This window comes from Macrotis lagotis, chromosome X (genome assembly GCF_037893015.1).
Source record: "Macrotis lagotis isolate mMagLag1 chromosome X, bilby.v1.9.chrom.fasta, whole genome shotgun sequence".
Taxonomy (NCBI): Eukaryota; Metazoa; Chordata; class Mammalia; order Peramelemorphia; family Peramelidae; genus Macrotis; species Macrotis lagotis.
In genome coordinates, this window is record NC_133666.1 from 192509025 (window position 1) to 192527026 (window position 18002).

Sequence of the window (18002 nt, forward strand, 5' to 3'; positions counted from 1 at the left end):
GAATTAAGATCAATATCTATGAATCAATTCAAAAACCACATCTTCATCATAACAGTTGTACTTTTCTTTTTAGTTTTTTTTGTTTGTTTGTTTGTTTTTTGCAAAGCAAATGGGGTTACATGGCTCGCCCAAGACCACACAGCTAGGTAATTATTAAGTGTCTGAGACCGGATTTGAACCCAGGTAACTCCTGACTCCAGGGCTGGTGCTTTATCCACTGTGCCACCTAGCCATCCCTGTACTTTTGAAGTATATGGGAAAGCAATAGTGCTCATTTCAAAATGCTGACTACTACAGATTATTACTTTGTTACAAAGTTTTTCTAAAACCTTATTTAGGACTCTAAACAATGTAAACAAGTCAAACATCTTAAAAACTCACCCACCCACCCCACCCCCTTCCCTTATCCTATCCAGGTGCTTTGTAAAAATCTGTCAAAATGATTTAGTATATAAATTCAACAATAATGATTAAAGTCAGGATTAGAGAATGCTAAATCAAAGTACAGCTTCTGGGCTTAGACTTATTGTTTTATGCTTTTTCTATCTCCCTCTTTTCCCCTCACTCACCCTCCCCCAAAAAAATTGGGATCTGGCTTCAACTGAAAAACCTTCAAATTATACTAGTAGTCAAATTAGCTTACAGAATTATACTACTAACCATCAAATTAGCTTACAGAAAATAATAAGCAACAGATTTAATATCATAAATGTCAACTGAACAGATTGCAATGTTAGAAATAGCTATAATTAGAAAGAAAGTTCACTCAAATGCACATCTTACTGCAAATGAAGGCATTAATATTTAACATGAAGCACTGGATATGCCTTATACATAGTCAGAGTAGACTAATATAAATCCAGTTTAAATAATGGAGATTTTATTTTTTTTTTAACAACACCACCAGCCTAATTCCTTAACAGCAGATGCTCTAAGTCCCGGGCAACCTTATTTGACCAAAATCTAGAGCTTTAACAAGATAAACCAACTAAGTGGTTTTCTATCCATGTATTAGGGGAAGAGTAAAACTTCATTCATTTATATCTCACCAAATCAAAAACTCAAAAAGGGATATGTAATTCTAATTAAGTAAAAAAGTTCAAAGTACTGTAATTTCCTCTTCTATGAAGTCTCAAGAGCTTACTAGCAAATAAAAGGAAACTGGATTTTCAAAACTACTAAAATCAGCAGATTTTTCAAAAATGATAAATTAATGATCAAATCAATTTGTAGATCCAGTATTTTATTCTCTTATATTTAACTACTAACTACTAAGTAGCATATATTTATATCTGTTCTTAAAGGATGTATTCAAATGATATGAATATATATATTATATGATACTTAGATGTATCTGAAGATGTGGCATATTATGCATAATAATTTTATATAACTCATTTTATATTATCTATTAGTACTCATTTTTATAATATGTACTACTTAAAAATTTCTTTTAAAACTGTCTATAGGTCAGATTTTTCACTAAGTCAAATTAGCATTCCCCTCATTAGCAAGATTTTATCATGCCACTATGATGCAGGGTCTTAAAGAGGACAGGAGTAGATTAAGAAATTTCTGGTATGCCTGTTCTATCATCATTGTTGTCATTTTGAAATTGTCTTATTTCAATAAACTGAAATCAGTCACAAGAATGAGTGGCATGTTTGGTGTTGCTTGAACTTACAACTGTTCCCAATGAACAGAGAAATGTTCTCTTGCAATCTGAGTCATGTGTAATTACAATATGACAAGGTCTCTCCCAGGCTATGTAAGCTGGCATTTTTCCCAGCACTTGTCACATCATGGAAAACACATATACAAATAAAAATCTAAAAAATAAACATTTTAAAACAATGGCATACATAGTTCTGGGTTGGTTTGTTTGGGTTTTTTTTTTAAGAAATAAAAGTTATCCACACCTGAGAATACAGAAAATTATATTTTACCATTAAGTGGACATCTCATCCTTGAAACACCAGAAACTGTCCTACCATTAAAACAAGCAGCACACCACACCTAGCAACAATTTCCAGGTCTGGGCTGCAGAGTCATGTTCCCTCAGGCTGGACAGAAAATCATTAAGTATAGGAAATAAAGGGAGAGTGTCACACACACACACACACACACACACACACACACACACACACACACTAGACCAGAGATTGAGCTAGGTGAAAAGCAATCCTTAATCTTGAAATTTCTGAATCCCAATCTGGTCATTGTCACAGTGCAAACCAGAAACCAGTTACCTCTATTGCTGTACTTTATGCCAAAAAAAAAAAATTGGGTTTTCTCCCAAAACATCAAATATTTCTTTAAATAAACTGTGAATTTCTTAAACATCCTTAGTCGATAGCAGTCAGATAATGGCAACCTTGGGTACCAAGAGTCTCAGGGGTAGATGGCTTCTTTTGTTAAAAAACACTGCAGTGACTAACAAACCCCAGAAGAAAAGATGCTAAGAGCCAACATACCCAATCCTGTACAGTAATTAAGACCTGACAGTCTAATCCATATCCTGACTTTGAGATACAAAATAGGATTCAGTAAAAAGATAATTATTTCTCTGGATATGCTTGTATACAAAATCCAACCTATATAGTTCCTACTAGCAAGGCATATTCCTTATAGTAGAAATGTACTTCATTTATTAATCATCAAACAAAGCCTGTCAAACTCAACTTCTCCCATTTGAAAAGAGCATTACAAACTAGTCAGAAAAAGAAAACACAACACAGCCTTTCACCACTTGAGCTTGGGAAACAAAAAAACGCATCAAAACAACCTCTGCCACCTCTACACTCGACCCTGCATTTCTCCTTTCTTTATTCACTGCCTGTATGTTCAATAATTCCCACATAGCTCTAAGCAGAATGGATTTATTATGATGTTGTTCTAAGGAACTGCAGGAGTTCTAGATGCCAATAAAGATTACAGATCAAATGGGAGATAACTACTAACCATTGTGTCTACTTAGATAAATAAACCTGCTCACAAACAAAGCACCTTATTGTAGTGGTACTGTTACCTCCACTAATCCAACTAAAACAACCAGACAGTAGCTTCCATGAGGGTGAAAGAAACTGAAATTGAGGTTACCCAAACCTCTTTTCCCAATATCCTGTGACATTACGAACTGTCTTGTTTGAAAACTGTCTTACCCTGCACAAAAAAAAAAAAAACAACGTTTGAAATAGTACAGACTAGGCAGGATTATGCAAACTCAAAAAAAAAAAGTCAAAGAAAATAGGTGGTGAAGCCTTCAAAGCAAGAAGGCAAAGTGATCCTACTGAAACTTAAGAAACATTTTCACAAAACAACCTCAGACTGCAAACTCTTCCCCTAAAGCGAACATCGGGACCCCACCCGCTTCAAACCTTCAGTCTCTAGGCAGGAGCAAGTGCCATCTACGAGCAGGGAAGATTAAACCTTTATTCAGACATAAAGATAAGACTGGAAAGATCTAGTAGAGGGAAGGAGGAAAAAAAGAAGACTGTGGTAACCTTCAAACAACGTGCTATAAAAGCAAAGGATCCGGGTGAGGAACACGGATACCTGAGCAGGAAAACAAATACTCACGTTGCATTTTTATTTTAAAAATAATGTTCATCAAACTCTTTTTTTTCTGGAAAAAAATCGCGAATGGCATTTATTCTTTCCAGCCCCACCCCCACCCCTTAAAGACTGTACCATCCACAGCCTAAGCCACTAAGAGAGGACTGGCGAATTCTTCCTTAGGAAAAGAAAATACTGTACACCTGATGGTCCTTTACATGCGGTGACTTTGGAAAAGCCAGAGAGACTGGGCTGGGAGCCTCTTGCTTCCTTTGCCGCAGCAAACACCAGTCTGAGAGCTCAGCAAACATACAAGGAAGGAGGGAAAAGAAGGAGGAGGGGAGAGAATCACACTGGCAAAGTCAATTGTTTTCTCCTTTGCTCACTTCTAAAGCAAATACTTTAAAAAAAAAAGGAAAGAAAGAAAGAAAGAAAGAAAGAAAGAAAGAAAGAAAGAAAGAAAGAAAGAAAGAAAGAAAGAAAGAAAGAAAGAAAGAAAGAAAGAAAGAAAGAAATCAGCACCCGCTTTGTATTTCAGCCCTACCTCTTTTTGGCCTAGGAAAGCTTTCATGCAAGTGAAAGACGACTTTCTCCACAAAGTGCTGAATGTTACTGTGCTCGGGTCCGCGAACAAACACCATCCAGTCGTGGGTAAAACCCTCCACGGTGGGTTTCTTCCTAACCTGGGCTCGATGCCCTAGCTCCAGCTTCACCTGAACAGCACACTAAGAAGCAAGGGAGGAAAGAGAGAAAGAGAGAGAGAGAGAGAGACAATAATGAGAAACGGGAAAAAAGGATGGTTTTTAACCAGTGAGGCTTATGCAGGTTTTGTTTTGGGTTTTGATGCAACAAAAGAAAATAGTATTTCTTCACACCCACGTTTCACACGCGTATAGACACAAATAGATCCACAGACGTTTCATGTCTTTCACATCCACCCAGTAAGGTGAGACCGGGTCAGTTATACTCCAGATGAGCTCTAATTGTAACGGAATGTTACCCCCCCACGGAGGGGGAGAAGGGAGGAAGAAGAAGATGAGGACGTCTAACCACAGACACACTGGAATCGAATGAAATAAAATTAGAAAACGAGACAAGATCAGTTCTTAGATCTGGCGAAGGATGGGGGGGTTGGGGAACCCCTTCATGGAAAGTAACCCCGTAAAAGCAGCAAGCCTGCGAAGTCTTTGTGTGTATGTGTCTATGTGTCGGGAGAGTGCACGCCTGCGAGCATGCATGTGCAGCGCGGTGCCAGGCGGAATCTAAACTGTGGGCATCCTTGGCGAGTGGACAAGTCACCAACTCCGGCGCTTTCTGACCGCCGGACCCGCGGGCGGCCGTCACCCATCTCCGTGCATCCTCACCCCCCGCCGATGCCCGGGCAGCCGAACGTGCCCTCCCGCCCCCTCCCCAAAACAAACAGCACGCAGAAAAGGGGAACGCGCCCTCCCCCCGACGCGGGAATAAATAGAAAACCGCCCGCCAACACCCCCCCCCCGAGAGAGAGCGCGCGCGTGCCGGGGGGGTCTCCCCCCCAAAAAAAAGAATTTTAAAAAAATGAAGGGGGGGCGGGGTGAGGCTGGTCCCTCGGCGCTGCCCTGCACACACGCACGCACACACATGCACCGGGTTAAAGTTGCGTGTGAGCCGCGGGGCTGTCACCGGGACGCCGGGGAGAACGCACCATCCTGGCGGCCGCCGCTCGGAGTCCGCCCTGCGCTGCACACCCTCCGCTCCCGGCTGCCGCAGCGGCTGCTGAAATATGGCTGAGTTATTATTCGCCCGCTCCGCCGTGTGTGCGTGCGTGTGTGTGTGTGTGTGTGTGTGTGTGTTGTGCGCGCGCCCGGGGCTGTGTGTGTGTGTGTGTGTGTGGTGTGTGTGTGAGCGCGTGTGCGCGCCGCTCGCAGTGCGGGGGGGGGCGCGTGCGGGGGGGCTCGGAGGGGAAAGCGGCGTCCGCGAGCCCCGCCGACCTCCCGGCCGGGAAGCGCCGTCTGGCAGGCGCGGGGGGAGGGTGGTTCTTGCATGTACTTACCGAGCTGGCCATGCCTGGGGGCCCGGAGGTTGGCTGGGGTGCTTTGTGGTACCCCGACTCCCCCCCGCCCCCGCCCGCCCTTCTCAGCTGTAATTCATGAAGAAGCTGATATGAATGAGAGTGCGCCCGGGAGCAGAGGGTAGATGGCGGACATTCTCCGTCTTGCCCCCTCCCTCCCTCTCCCTCGTCTCTCTCTCCTCGCTTTCTGCTTTCTTTCTCTCCCTCTCTCTCTCCTCTCGCTCGTTCTCTCTCCCTTATTCAACTGAGCCCCGACAGCCGAAGCAAAAGCAACCAAACGGCGGCGGCGGCGGCGGCGGCGGCGGCGGCGGCGGCAGCGGCGGCGGCGGCGGCGGCAGGGGCTGAGACTGCGATGGCGGAGCATGCGCCCTGCGCCGCGAGCTCCTGACACTAGACACAGAGCCCGGTGCGAGAGGGAGGGCCCGGCGGAGGGAGGGGGCGGGGCCGCCGGGGGGGGAGGGGAGAGGGAGAGCCCGGCCGAGCCAATCACACGCAGGAACCCAATGACACCGCGCCCCAGCCGCCCCCCCCGCCCCGCCGCGGCCGAAAGCGAAATGCTCCGCTTAAAGTAACAGGTTATTGAGGAGAAGGGAAGAGGAGGCTGGGGAGACTGGCAAAGCCTCGGGCAGCTGCGGGGAGCGATCCCGGCCCCTGTGCAAACACCTCCGCTCTTACAATAAAAAACGGATTAGAAGTGTTGGAATGGAGCCAATTTAGAGCCCCCTTGAAAGCCCCTGCAGCACAAGGGAGGGGGTGGTGGGAGAGAGAGGAGAGAGAGAGAGAGAGAGAGAGAGAGAGAGGGGCAACAGAAGGAGGGGAGTAGGGACGGGGGCTGTTACATCTGAGTTTACTGGAAAAGTTTGCTCTCCCGGAGAAGGAAGATAGCTACTTCATAAATGCCTAGATTGTTTGTCTTCCACAAAAAAAAGTGTTTGCTTTTGTGCTTACATAGCAAAACTGAACATCCAAAAGCTCACCCCAAAATAAACTTCACACACACACGCATACAGACACAGCAAACTAGTAAATTATGAGTTTAATAACAAGAGCACTGGGTTTGTTATCATTGCTTCAACATTTATTAAGCGCTTGCAAGGTTTCCTGGCACCCTCCTAGGAGTTGCGAATCACAAAGACAAAAACTAAACCAAGCCCTGTACCAAACTGAGTTGAAACATTGCGGCTCTGCCCTTTGCTACCTACCGCAAATCACTGAACCTCAGTTTCCTAATCTACCAAAGGACAGAGGGTTATCTCTACTATCTCCTCCATCAAACCTCTAACTGGAAAGCGCACAGTAGCAAGGGCCTGTACAAAATTGGGAAAATGGATATAAAGATTTCATTACAATGGGAGAGAGAGAGAGAGAGAGAGAGAGAGAGAGAGAGAGAGAGAGAGAGAGAGAGAGAGCAAAGCCATCCCTTTCTCCTTAGGGAATGCTTTGAGAAGTTGTCTGAGCTCTGAGAAATACCATGTCTAAGATGCCCAGGTGACGGTAGGAGACAAACGTCACGTCTCTGAGCTGTGGCGGGAAGTTGTTTTCTTTTGTAGTCTTTTTTTTTTCCCCTCTCCCTGGCAGCGGGTTGGATTGCATCAGAACTAGTGTAGTTGCCCTTTGAGGAATCGTGGGGCAAACTGGGAGGCTCAAAATAGCAGAGAAAGCTAATATTGACTGTAATGCGCATAAATTGGATTATAATCTCCATGAGTTTTGGTGACAGTAAACATAATCCATTTTAGGATAATAATTGGGTTAGCCTCCCGGGTGACAAACTTCCCACCAGAGGGGATCTCTAAAGGACTCCCCGTAAATTTTTCTGTCAGGTATTATCTAGCCTGTGGACCAGAGACTAGGGGACTGGAAAGGATGGTGTTAATCAAGAAAAATAACCATTGGCAAAAAGAATAGCTCCGGACGATTACTAGATACTTGAGTGGGCAAGAACCATGTAGCTTGAGTTTACTGAGTCGGAAAGGGGCGATAATTTAACTCAGAAGGTATAAACTGTTTGCATTTTTCTTTCTCTTCAGAATTCGTGTCTGTTTGTTTGCCGGCTCTCTTCTTTCACTTTCCCCCTCTACATCCGAACTGGTCTCCCTTTCCTGCCTTTCTACCTTTTCCCCCCCTAACATCTCCTTTGACTCTCTTCTTTGTTATCTTCCCTACCTCTATCTAGCACCAACTTTTTTCTCTGCTCCTATCCGTTCTTATACATACAAAAAAAACCCCAACAACAAAAAATAAAAACCCTACATAGCAGTCAACCACCCTTAGGATTTGAAGTAAACGATCTTGAATTCCAGGAACAGAGATGATTCATTTGATATGTCAGAGAGCAGGTAGATTGCCTTCGACTGACACCTGGTCTGTGTCAACTCAACCCTTCCTAGGAGGTCTCTGTAACACCAACCCTCCAGGCAGTTAAACATAAGATACCAGAAGACAAATCCTGCTAAATCTGTGGGACTTGGTTTCCTAGACTAGCCACACACTCAGCGTAGCATCAACCCTACTTCTCAGTCACCAAATACAAATGACAATAAGCTAGAAAAGCCTTTCAGGCTCTGGAAGTTGGGTTCACGTTTTCTCCATCAATGATCTACACTGAAAAATTAGCAACATTTATTAATTCACACACCAGTGGAGAGAGAGAGAAAGAGAAGGAAAAAGGCCTTTTTTGAAAGCTTAAACAGAAGTAAAACTTTGACTTAGATGTATCGTGTCTATGTGAACTTGCCCATATATGCAGTGAAATAAACTGATAAAATAAATTCTTTAGGTAAGTGAAGCAAGTAAGAAAGTAGCCCCCATGCCACACAAGAAAGGAAATAGATTTGTTTCTTAACTACTCTTTTCTATGCATTTTTGTAAAGTAGGACCATTGAACAGGTAAAGATCCTCTTAGAATACAGGTGACAGAACTAGTCTCTTTCAGCTTTAATTTATATCAGTAGTTTTTTTCAGTGCCAATGTAGACACCAAGTCTCTGAATATTGTACATGGTACTTTTGAATTCTGAACTTTCGTTCCTTTATTAATTTTATATCTTAAAATTTCAGAATTGGTCAACATCAAAAAAATAGTAAATTAAAGTCAAAAGTGCAAGGCCACAAGGAATTGTTCTCCCAACACTCCCAGCTCTTTAAAAGAAATCATTCCAGAAACTACATTTTTTTGGAAGCATAAAACCTGTGAGAAAGGGAGAGGAGCAATATAGTCAGTAGGTGGCGCAATGATTCCTTACACTACCGTCCTCGCTTGACCTTAAAAAAAAATTGGGGGCAAAGGGATGTTATATTGTCAGACAACTTTTGCTTATTATTCAGTTAAAACAATCTGAACCATTTTGATCAATATTAATGAAAAAAGTATGGCTAATAAAATGACAGCTTAAAATAAATATGGAAAATCTGGTCCTTGAGAGGTGGATTTTTGTTTTCAGGTTTTTCTTCTTTAAATGCAAGTGAAATTTAAAAATATATATGTTTTAGTCTATAGAAGTAAGAAGAATGCCGTTTTTGTAGTTAGAAGAAATAGGTTCAAATCTCAGCTCTCAATGTAACTATCACTACATGAGTGATCTTCAGCAAGTGACAACCTGCCTTAGCTTCAATTTCTTCATCAAAATTAAAGGGTTGGACTAGATGACTTCTAAGATCCTTTCCAGCTCTAAATCTATGATCTTACAAATTATAGGACATATATTTCTCTTACTGAACATGAAGATTAACTTTTAAAATAATAAGCAATTTAAGGTTTCTATCCCTGACTTTTCACTAAACTGTGTGACCTTGAACAAATCTCTTTAATCTCGATAAACCTCAATTGCCTCATCTATAAAAAAAGAGTGTTCATAGTCCTGGAAATCTAATTTAATCCAAAATTGATGATCCCTTCAGGATCTAAAATTTCACAATTCTAAAAAAAAATGGCATTCATTTAATCTTCCTCCGATAAACATTTATTTGGAATATAAGAAGAAAAGAGATAGACTTACAATGCCCATATTTTCAAAGTCATTCCAAATCTTTAGGATCTGAAGACAGAATGGAAAGACATTTCTATAAATATTTTGCAAGTGAAAAGAAATGTTTTAAATATAGTAAGAGTTCTCAAAGACCATCTCCCTCTTCCTCCCATCTACCTTTTTTTTTTTTAACCTCAGGCTCTCTACCTGCAGCTGTGTTTGATTAGCCAGACTCAGCAGTATTTGAGGTAGAGTGTAGTGCTGGTAAAGGAAGTTAAAAGAGAATTACTGAAGGGTGTTAAAAAATAATTACTACTTGTAGACCAAACTAATGTTGGAGAATTTTGTTGTATTGATTATTTCTTGGGAAGAAGTCCTCATCGGGTCTACATAACAAAGTTACTCCTATTAGTCATTTGGCTCTAAAGAGGGAATAGATTTCTTACTGGCACCCTTCCTAATAATGATGTTTGCTTTTTTAAAGCTATTTTAATTGCAAAATAGGATACTGTTCAAAGCAAATTAATTTAAGAGCTAAAATATGCATACCCCCCAAATCCTAGCAAATCAGAGAAAAAAGACATTTTACAGAATAAAAGGTTTTTATGAGACACTCAGAGTCACTAATTATTTTCATTTCAGAACACAAAGAAAGAATTTGTGTTTATATATATATATGTGTGTATATATATATATGTATGTATATGCCATATAGTAATATGAAACAGGAACTAAGAATTGAAGTGAATTATCAGAGAATACAAAACCAGTAAGTGGCAGAACAAGGAAGAATACCCAGGTATACTCTTTCCCAGTTCCATTTTTTTTATCCACCAGAAAACTCAGCACAATAATAGTAAATTGGTTGGAATAATAGCCCATTCATAGTTGCCTTTTCTCTAAATTAAGTATGTTCTAAGTATGCCTTATTGAAACTCTAAGAGGAAAAAAATCTTTCAATGGAATAAAGAATGATAGACCTCTTGATCACAAGAATATTATTTCTGTTGAACGACCCAACCCATGTTATTATTATGGAAATCTGTTGAAAATTTTACATATTTTAAAAGATGTCATTAGTGATCATATTTAATTCATGATTCTGTTACATTGTCTTGGGATCTCCAAAAGACTAGGGTTCTTCATCATTCTAAGTGAAAAAAAATTGTTTTGATAACCATTTAAGCATCTTGTCGATGACTTTCCCAAGAAAAGAAATACACTGTCACTGTCTTCATCAGTCAGATATGTACAAGATACTCCCTGAAAATAAATTTAGAAATATATTCACTTTAAGGAGATAAAATCTCACCCATAAGCAATCATGTAACAATTTAGTGGGGTATTGCCCTGACTTGATAATAATAACTAGCACTTTTAAGATTTGCTTAGTGTCCTAAAGTAATTCTTGCATATTAAGAAAATACAGACATGGGGGGAGGAAATCTAAAATAATTTGATGTTAAAACTTTTCTCTAATATTAGCAAAAAACTCAAAAAAGAAAACTGAAAAGCATAATAAATCTGAACTTATTTTATCTTTTATATCTCCTAAACTGTGTGCTGTCACCTGATTAATTTTTACATGAAAAGTTAGCATTAGGACAGTTGGTATACTAGTGGCAACTTTCAGGTAGAAATATTAATTCTTTTATTTAGTTTTAATGACTATTAATTAAAAATATTCAAAATTTAAACCAAAATTATTAATAGTATTGTTGGTGTGAAATATTAATGTGAAATATTATTATTAAAATAAAATATTAAAATTAAAAATAATTGTTTTCTTCTAAATAAACAAAAAAGTTTGTCTTAATAGACCAAAGAAAAAAATTACTATATCAGGCATATGAGTCATGTACAATTGAAACAAGATCAAAGGTTTACATCTATTTCAAAGAGGAAACTGAAAACCAAGGAGATTGAGTCATTTGTCCAGCACCCCAAGCAGTAGAAGGTAAAATTCAAAACTGGGACTCTGGTCAACTGACTCCAAATATAGTACCCCTTTTGTATCACTTTGCATCCCTAAAAGGGCGATTGAATGAGAGGGATGGAGTAGATTGAAGCAAATCTTAACATAGAATAGGAAATTGGTTATTTCATGGTTTTAATATTTTTTTTCCACTGCCTTTAAAGTTATTTGACTTTAAGAGAAATTTTCTCTCCTTCTGATAGGATCATCAGGTTAACTAACAGCATTCATTTCATAGACTTAGAGCTAAATGACCATTGGAACTAATCCTTAGATCAACACTTCCCCCTCATTTTGCATTTGAAGAAAAAAGGTGGTATCAGAGGAAAACTGAATTAGATCAGAGGAACCTCCAAACCTGGGAAATCATTAGGTCTCCTCAAGGCAACCTTAGAAAGGACTTGAAATTCAGCAAATCTAGTAGCTTTTTAGGGATGAATTAGTTGTTTGACCAAATAGAGCAAAAAAACCTAATTTTTAAGTTGATAATTTTGTATGAACTGTGAATGATATTATTAATATCCAAATGGCCCTTTCCACCACCACCAACCCTCCACCCCCTTGATCAAGATGGCAGAGCTGCCAACACTAGAATTCAGCTCGTCTGACTTCCAGTTCCTTATTTTTTTCCATGAAAAACAGATTGTTAAAATCACACACTATTATTGACTCAAGTTGACTTTGCAACTGGAGCTTTTCCAGAAAAACTTCTATCTAAACCTGCCCTCTCGTGTTTCCTACTAGTAAAATCATTTTTTCACACTTTACATTTTCCCCTATTGTTTTAAATTCAGCCAAACTTCATAGACTGTTATCTTTTTGGAGACTCATTTGGCATATTAGTTATGCCTGATCTTTGTGTCATGAGCAAATTTGATAAGCTTGCCATTTATGTCAGTGACAAAGCTGAACAAGAGTGGTTGAAAGCATATACATCCTACTTTTACTACAGATTAAATGATGTCTCTCTTAAAGGTTGAGAATGCCTTAATATCTCAAAGCAGAGCCAGTATCATCTCTGCCCAGCTCTCTTCCCTTTGCCTAAGGAATGCAAAACAGAGAAGAGAAGGATTAGCTTTGCACAGCCTCTCTGAAACCTTGGAGTCTGACCTATCCTTTTGTCAGGTCTTAGTACCACAACCCTCTCCTCATAAATCCCTGAGAATTCCATTTCTGCAAGTCTTTAAACATCATGATTTCTAGACCTGCTGTTTCCCTCTTCTAGGCTAATTTCTCCCATCTAAGGTAGGAATTTTATTTACAATATTTCTGAACAAAATAGTCCTCTGACCATTGTCTGAATTTTTTCAATAACTCAAGTGACTCAAAAGGCAGCCTACTAGTTATTGGAAAGTCCTTCCTTACATCAAGCAAAAATCTGTTGCCTTGTATCCTCCATCCAATGGTCTTAGTTTTCTGTGGACAAACAGAACAAGTCTAAACTTTTATGAGTTTGACGAATTTTCAAATATTTGAAAACAGTGATTATATCCCCAGTAAGTCTTTTTTATCTCTGGACTGACCATTTTGTTAGTAGTCCATAGTATTTATAACATTGGTGATTATAGATACATTCATATCAAATCCTAGGTCATCTTACCTCTCTCCTCTTCAATGCATCTTTCATACCACATCAGAATCATCTTTCTTATGCAGAGATCTAGAGATCTCTCTACTCAAACGTTTTCTGTAGCTCTCTGTTAACTACCAAATCCAATTTAAACTCCCTTCCAAACCCTTTAAAAAATTATACCACTCTATCTCTTCCACATCATTTCAAGTTGCTCTATGCTATAGCTAAATTGAGCAAAGCTCTATTGCACTTACCTATTACTCTCAAGCGTACAATCTTCTTCAGTCACCCAGGCCTGCAACTTTGGGGTCATCCTCAATAACTCCCCTATATGACTAGTCTATTGCCAAATTTTATCATTGTTATCTTCACAATATGTCTAGTATACATCCCTTTCTCTCATAGAACCACAAACCTAGCTAAGGCCTTCATCATCTCTCTTTTTTAAAAAAAAATATATTTTACCCAATTACATGTCAAAATCATTTTTAAACTTTTAAAGTTTTTGATTTCCAAATTCTCTCCTTCCCTTCTTCTCATTCCCCCTCCCTGAGACAGTAAGGAATTAGATATAGTTTATATATGTGCGATAGTGTAAAATCATTTTAAGGAGACTCAAATAAAAGAGAAAGCATGAAAGTGAAAATAGCATGCTTCAGTCTGTATTCAAATATTATCAGTTCTTTCTCTAGAGGCAGATAGTATGTTTCATTATTAGTCCTTTGAGATTGTCCTGGATTATTATATTGCTAAGAATAGCTAAATCATTCACAGGTGTTCATTATACAATGCTGCTATTACTCTGTATAATCATCTTCTGGTTCTGTTCACTTCTCTGTGCATCAGTTCATATAAATATCTCCAGATTTTTCTGAAATTATCCTGCTTGTCATTTCTTATAGAACAATAATACTCCATTACAATCATATACCATAGCTTGTTTAGCCATTTCCCAATTGAAGGGCATGCCTTCAATTTCTAATTCTTAGTCACCACAAAAAGAATTGTTTTATATATATATATTACAAACCAGGATATCTTTTTGATATCTTTGATATCTTAAACTACATTTGTCCAAAACTGAACTCATTATCTCCCCCCCCCATCAATAAAGCCTCACCCCTTCCACAGTTCTTTATTACTCTGGAAGCTACCACCATTTACCCCTTCACCCAGGCCTCAAACCTAAGTGTCAGTATTCCTTATTCCATCGGATCCAAACTGTTACAAAAGTAAAATTTCCCTATAAAATATTTCTCACATACTCCTTTCTTCTCACTTGTGACACAATTCAAACTCATCAGCTCTTACTTTGACTACTGAAAAAGTTTATTGACCTGTCTACCTCCCACAATTCTCTCTACATTCCAACTCATCCTCCATTCAACTGTCAAAATCAAGATCAAGGGGCAATTAAGTGGTGCAGTGTATAGAGCACTGGCTCAGACACTTAATAATTACCTAGCTGTGTGATCTTGGGCAAGTCACTTAACCCCATTGCCTTGCCAAAAAAAAAAGCAGATCTGACACTCTCTCTCTCTCTCTCTCTCTCTCTCTCTCTCACACACACACACACACACACACACACACACACACACTCTCTCTCTCTCTCTCCAGCTCAAATTCAATAAGCTCCAGAATTTCCATATTATCTCAAATATAAAATTCCATGATTGTTATTCAAAACCCATCATTACCTGTTTCTTCAACTTTCCAGTCATTCTCCTTATACCTTACATATTAAACACACACACACACACACACACACACACACACACACACACACACACACAGACACACACATTCCCATATTCAATGATCTAATAGTACTAATCTCAATGCTATTCTTTCAATAAGATGTTTCATCTCCAGACTCCCAAGAATTTTTACTGTCTGATCCCAGTGACTAGAATGCTCTCCTCATCTTCACCTCCTGGCTTTCTGAGTTTTTTTCAAATCCCAGATTCCAAAAGACATCTTTTCCGATTCCCTCTTAATTCTAGTACCTTTGCTCTGTGTTGATTATTTCCCAGTTATCTTATATAGAGCTTGTTCATTCATATCTGTCTACAAGTGTCATCTCAGGCTTCTCACTCTTACTTCACATCTCCAAAATATTAATATCTTTTCATTTCTGCCTTTACAACAGATCTCCTATAGATTCCCTATTCTCTACTCACAAAGTCACAGTCCTATTTTTATCTCTTACCTGGACAAGAATGCAGATGCATTTTAATTAATCTCTTGTTCTCAGATCTCTCCCACTCCAATGCACCTTCCAGTCAGTTACCAGATGATTTTTGCTAAAGAATGGTCTGATCACATCACCTCTCTGCTCTATCAGCTTCAGTAGCTCCCTATTATCTCTAGCATCAGTTGTAAAGTTCTTTGGCAGTCAAAATGCTTCATGACCTGGTCCCTTTCTAACCCTAGAAATGCTAGTTATATTAATAAGATTAAAAAAAGAAATTGAGGTAATAAATATATGAAAAGAGGAAACAGAATTAGATGAAATGATGGACTATTCAGAGAATTCTAAGAAGCAATTGAAAAAACCAACTGCCATAAAATAGATACAAAATGATTCATACAAAGTAGCAGGTTTCTTGTTTATTACCAGGAAAACCCAACAGGAAGAAATAGAAAGATAAATTAAATTTAAAATAAATAATGAACAAAATATTTTGAGTCTCTCTACTAAAACCAAGGCGAAAAATTTTATGGATACAACTATAAAACATTCTTTACAGAAATAAAGACAAAAATAGATAATTGACAATATTAATTATTCATGACTGAAATAAAAATGAAAATATCTAAAATAATTTTATAAATACTATTAGGGAATGAAACTAACAAAGGTTATGTAATAGAGCTAGAAGAATATAATTAACAAAATTCATTTAGAGGAATAAAAGATGAAGTCTTAAGGGAAATAATGGAAAAAGGTAGGAAGGAAGGAGGGTTAGTAGCATCAAATCTCTACCCATACTAGGGAACAATAAGCATTAAGACTTTATTGACCTGGAGATAGGAGGTAACATAGTGGATGAGAATATCAGCCTTTGACTTCAAATCTAGCTTCAGTCACTTACATTTATTTGACACTTACTAGTGATATGACCCAAGACAAACCATTTGATCTGTATTGCCTCACTGAAACGAAAGCTAATTGTACTGAACTGGTTAAAAAATAGAAAAAGTCATTGGATATTTGGTTTTATGAAATACTATTCTACTATATTCATTTTTCCCCCACATCTCTTAGGATAAGTACTTACAATTTGAAACACACACACACACACACACACACACACACATTCAATTTATTGGGAGAACCAGAAAGCAAGTTGCCAGAAATTAAGTTTCAATTCACAACTCACATCATCTATCATTATAATGGAGATATTGACCAATGAGGAATTGGTCTCTAGAGCATACACAATATCCAGATGGAGACTTAGTGATTATACATCTGGAAATACATGATGGAGAGCTCCTTTCCCTCCCTACTTCAGATCACATATAGGCATCCTCTGACTACTTCCTGTTAGTTTATGACATAGTGATGAAAAGTTTTTTAATTGACTGCTAAACCGTAATTGAATGCATATCAAAAAGATTAATCGAGCTCATTCTCTCTTTTCTGGTGGTAACAGATGAAAGAATTAATTATAGGACTCCTACCGCTCAATCTGGCTGAATCTACCTACATTTTCTGCATTAAATTGTATTATGGGTCAGGTTTTATTCAAATTAAACTCTTAGTTCAGTTTCTTTTCAGAAGAAAACAGATACTTATAGACCTGCGAATAGGTAACAGAAAAAAAAACTTTGATTATTCATAGCATGAAATTATATTTAGCTAAAACTTAGGTGAGCCAAGATGGCAGAGTAGCAAGAGGAAGTATAGCTAAACTATTCCCTACAGTTCTTCCACAAAGATCTAGACTATCCACCGTCTGAGTCGTGATGGAGAAATTTAAGAGTTAATCATTTTTCCAACCCCAATTAACATAGAGATACAGACGGTGAAGTTTGCAGGCACTGGGAATAGGGTCTAGAAAGGTGTAATCAGTAGAAATATTCCAATACAAAGATCTAAAGAGGACCAAGGCTACAAATTACAGTAAGAGGTCCCAGATCCAAGTAGAGGAGACTGACATTATGCAAGTTGCAGGAACAGGTGCTAACCTGGCAATTTAGTTGCTCACTTCTGGGTCACAAATACTTTGTATGGCCCTCAGTGTAGCCTAGACCCCAGAAGCAGGCCTGTGGAGCCCAGCCCAGCCCAGCAGGAAGTCACCCGGCAGCTGCTCCCTAAGCACTCAGCTCCTAGAAGGTAAGGGAGCAGAGGGAGACTATCAAGATCTGTCCTCTGTCCCAAGGACAGGTTCCTGGGGCTTTGACCATATTCAGACTCTGGTTGCAGTCTGGGGCCCCCATAGAGCAGGGACCTTCCTCATAGCCCAGGGGCAGAGGGGTGACGTTGAGGTCATCCACAGACCAAAACACAGGCCAGGAGAGCAGTCAGAGCCACCCATAAGACCTTGAAAGGAACTGAGGTCCTTGTGGGGCTGTCCCAATAATACTCAAAAGCTCAGGAAGCACCCCAAAACCAGGCACAGGATGGGGGAAATAAGTAAACAGGGGGAAAAAAGGAACCTGACCACAGACAATTACTTTGGTCCCATGGACAATCCATACACACACTCTGAAGATGGGAAAGTCCAAGCTTCTGCATCTAAAGACTCCACGAAATATGGAAGATGGGCTCAGACTATGACCGACCTCAAAAAAATTTTTGAAAATCAAGTAAGGGGAGGTAGAGGAAAAATTTGGAAGAGAAATGAGAGAGATGTAGGAAAAAAATGAAAACTAA

At 39.1% G+C, this 18002-nt stretch overlaps 1 protein-coding gene across 9 annotated transcripts in view; it reads right to left on the reverse strand.

Annotated features, from left to right (window-relative positions):
- MLLT3 (MLLT3 super elongation complex subunit) overlaps window positions 1-18002 on the reverse strand; it is a 363248-nt gene that overhangs the window by 281483 nt on the left and 63763 nt on the right. For 3 of the 9 annotated variants that reach the window (XM_074208795.1, XM_074208796.1, XM_074208790.1), the window contains one exon: window positions 4100-4280. In XM_074208795.1, coding sequence (XP_074064896.1) covers window positions 4100-4196 — 97 coding nt within the window. In that variant the 5' untranslated portion in view covers window positions 4197-4280. Of the gene's footprint in view, window positions 1-4099; window positions 4918-5239; window positions 5452-5587; window positions 5905-18002 lie in introns of those variants that run through there. The other 6 variants (XM_074208794.1, XM_074208787.1, XM_074208792.1 and 3 more) reach the window with 6 other exon arrangements.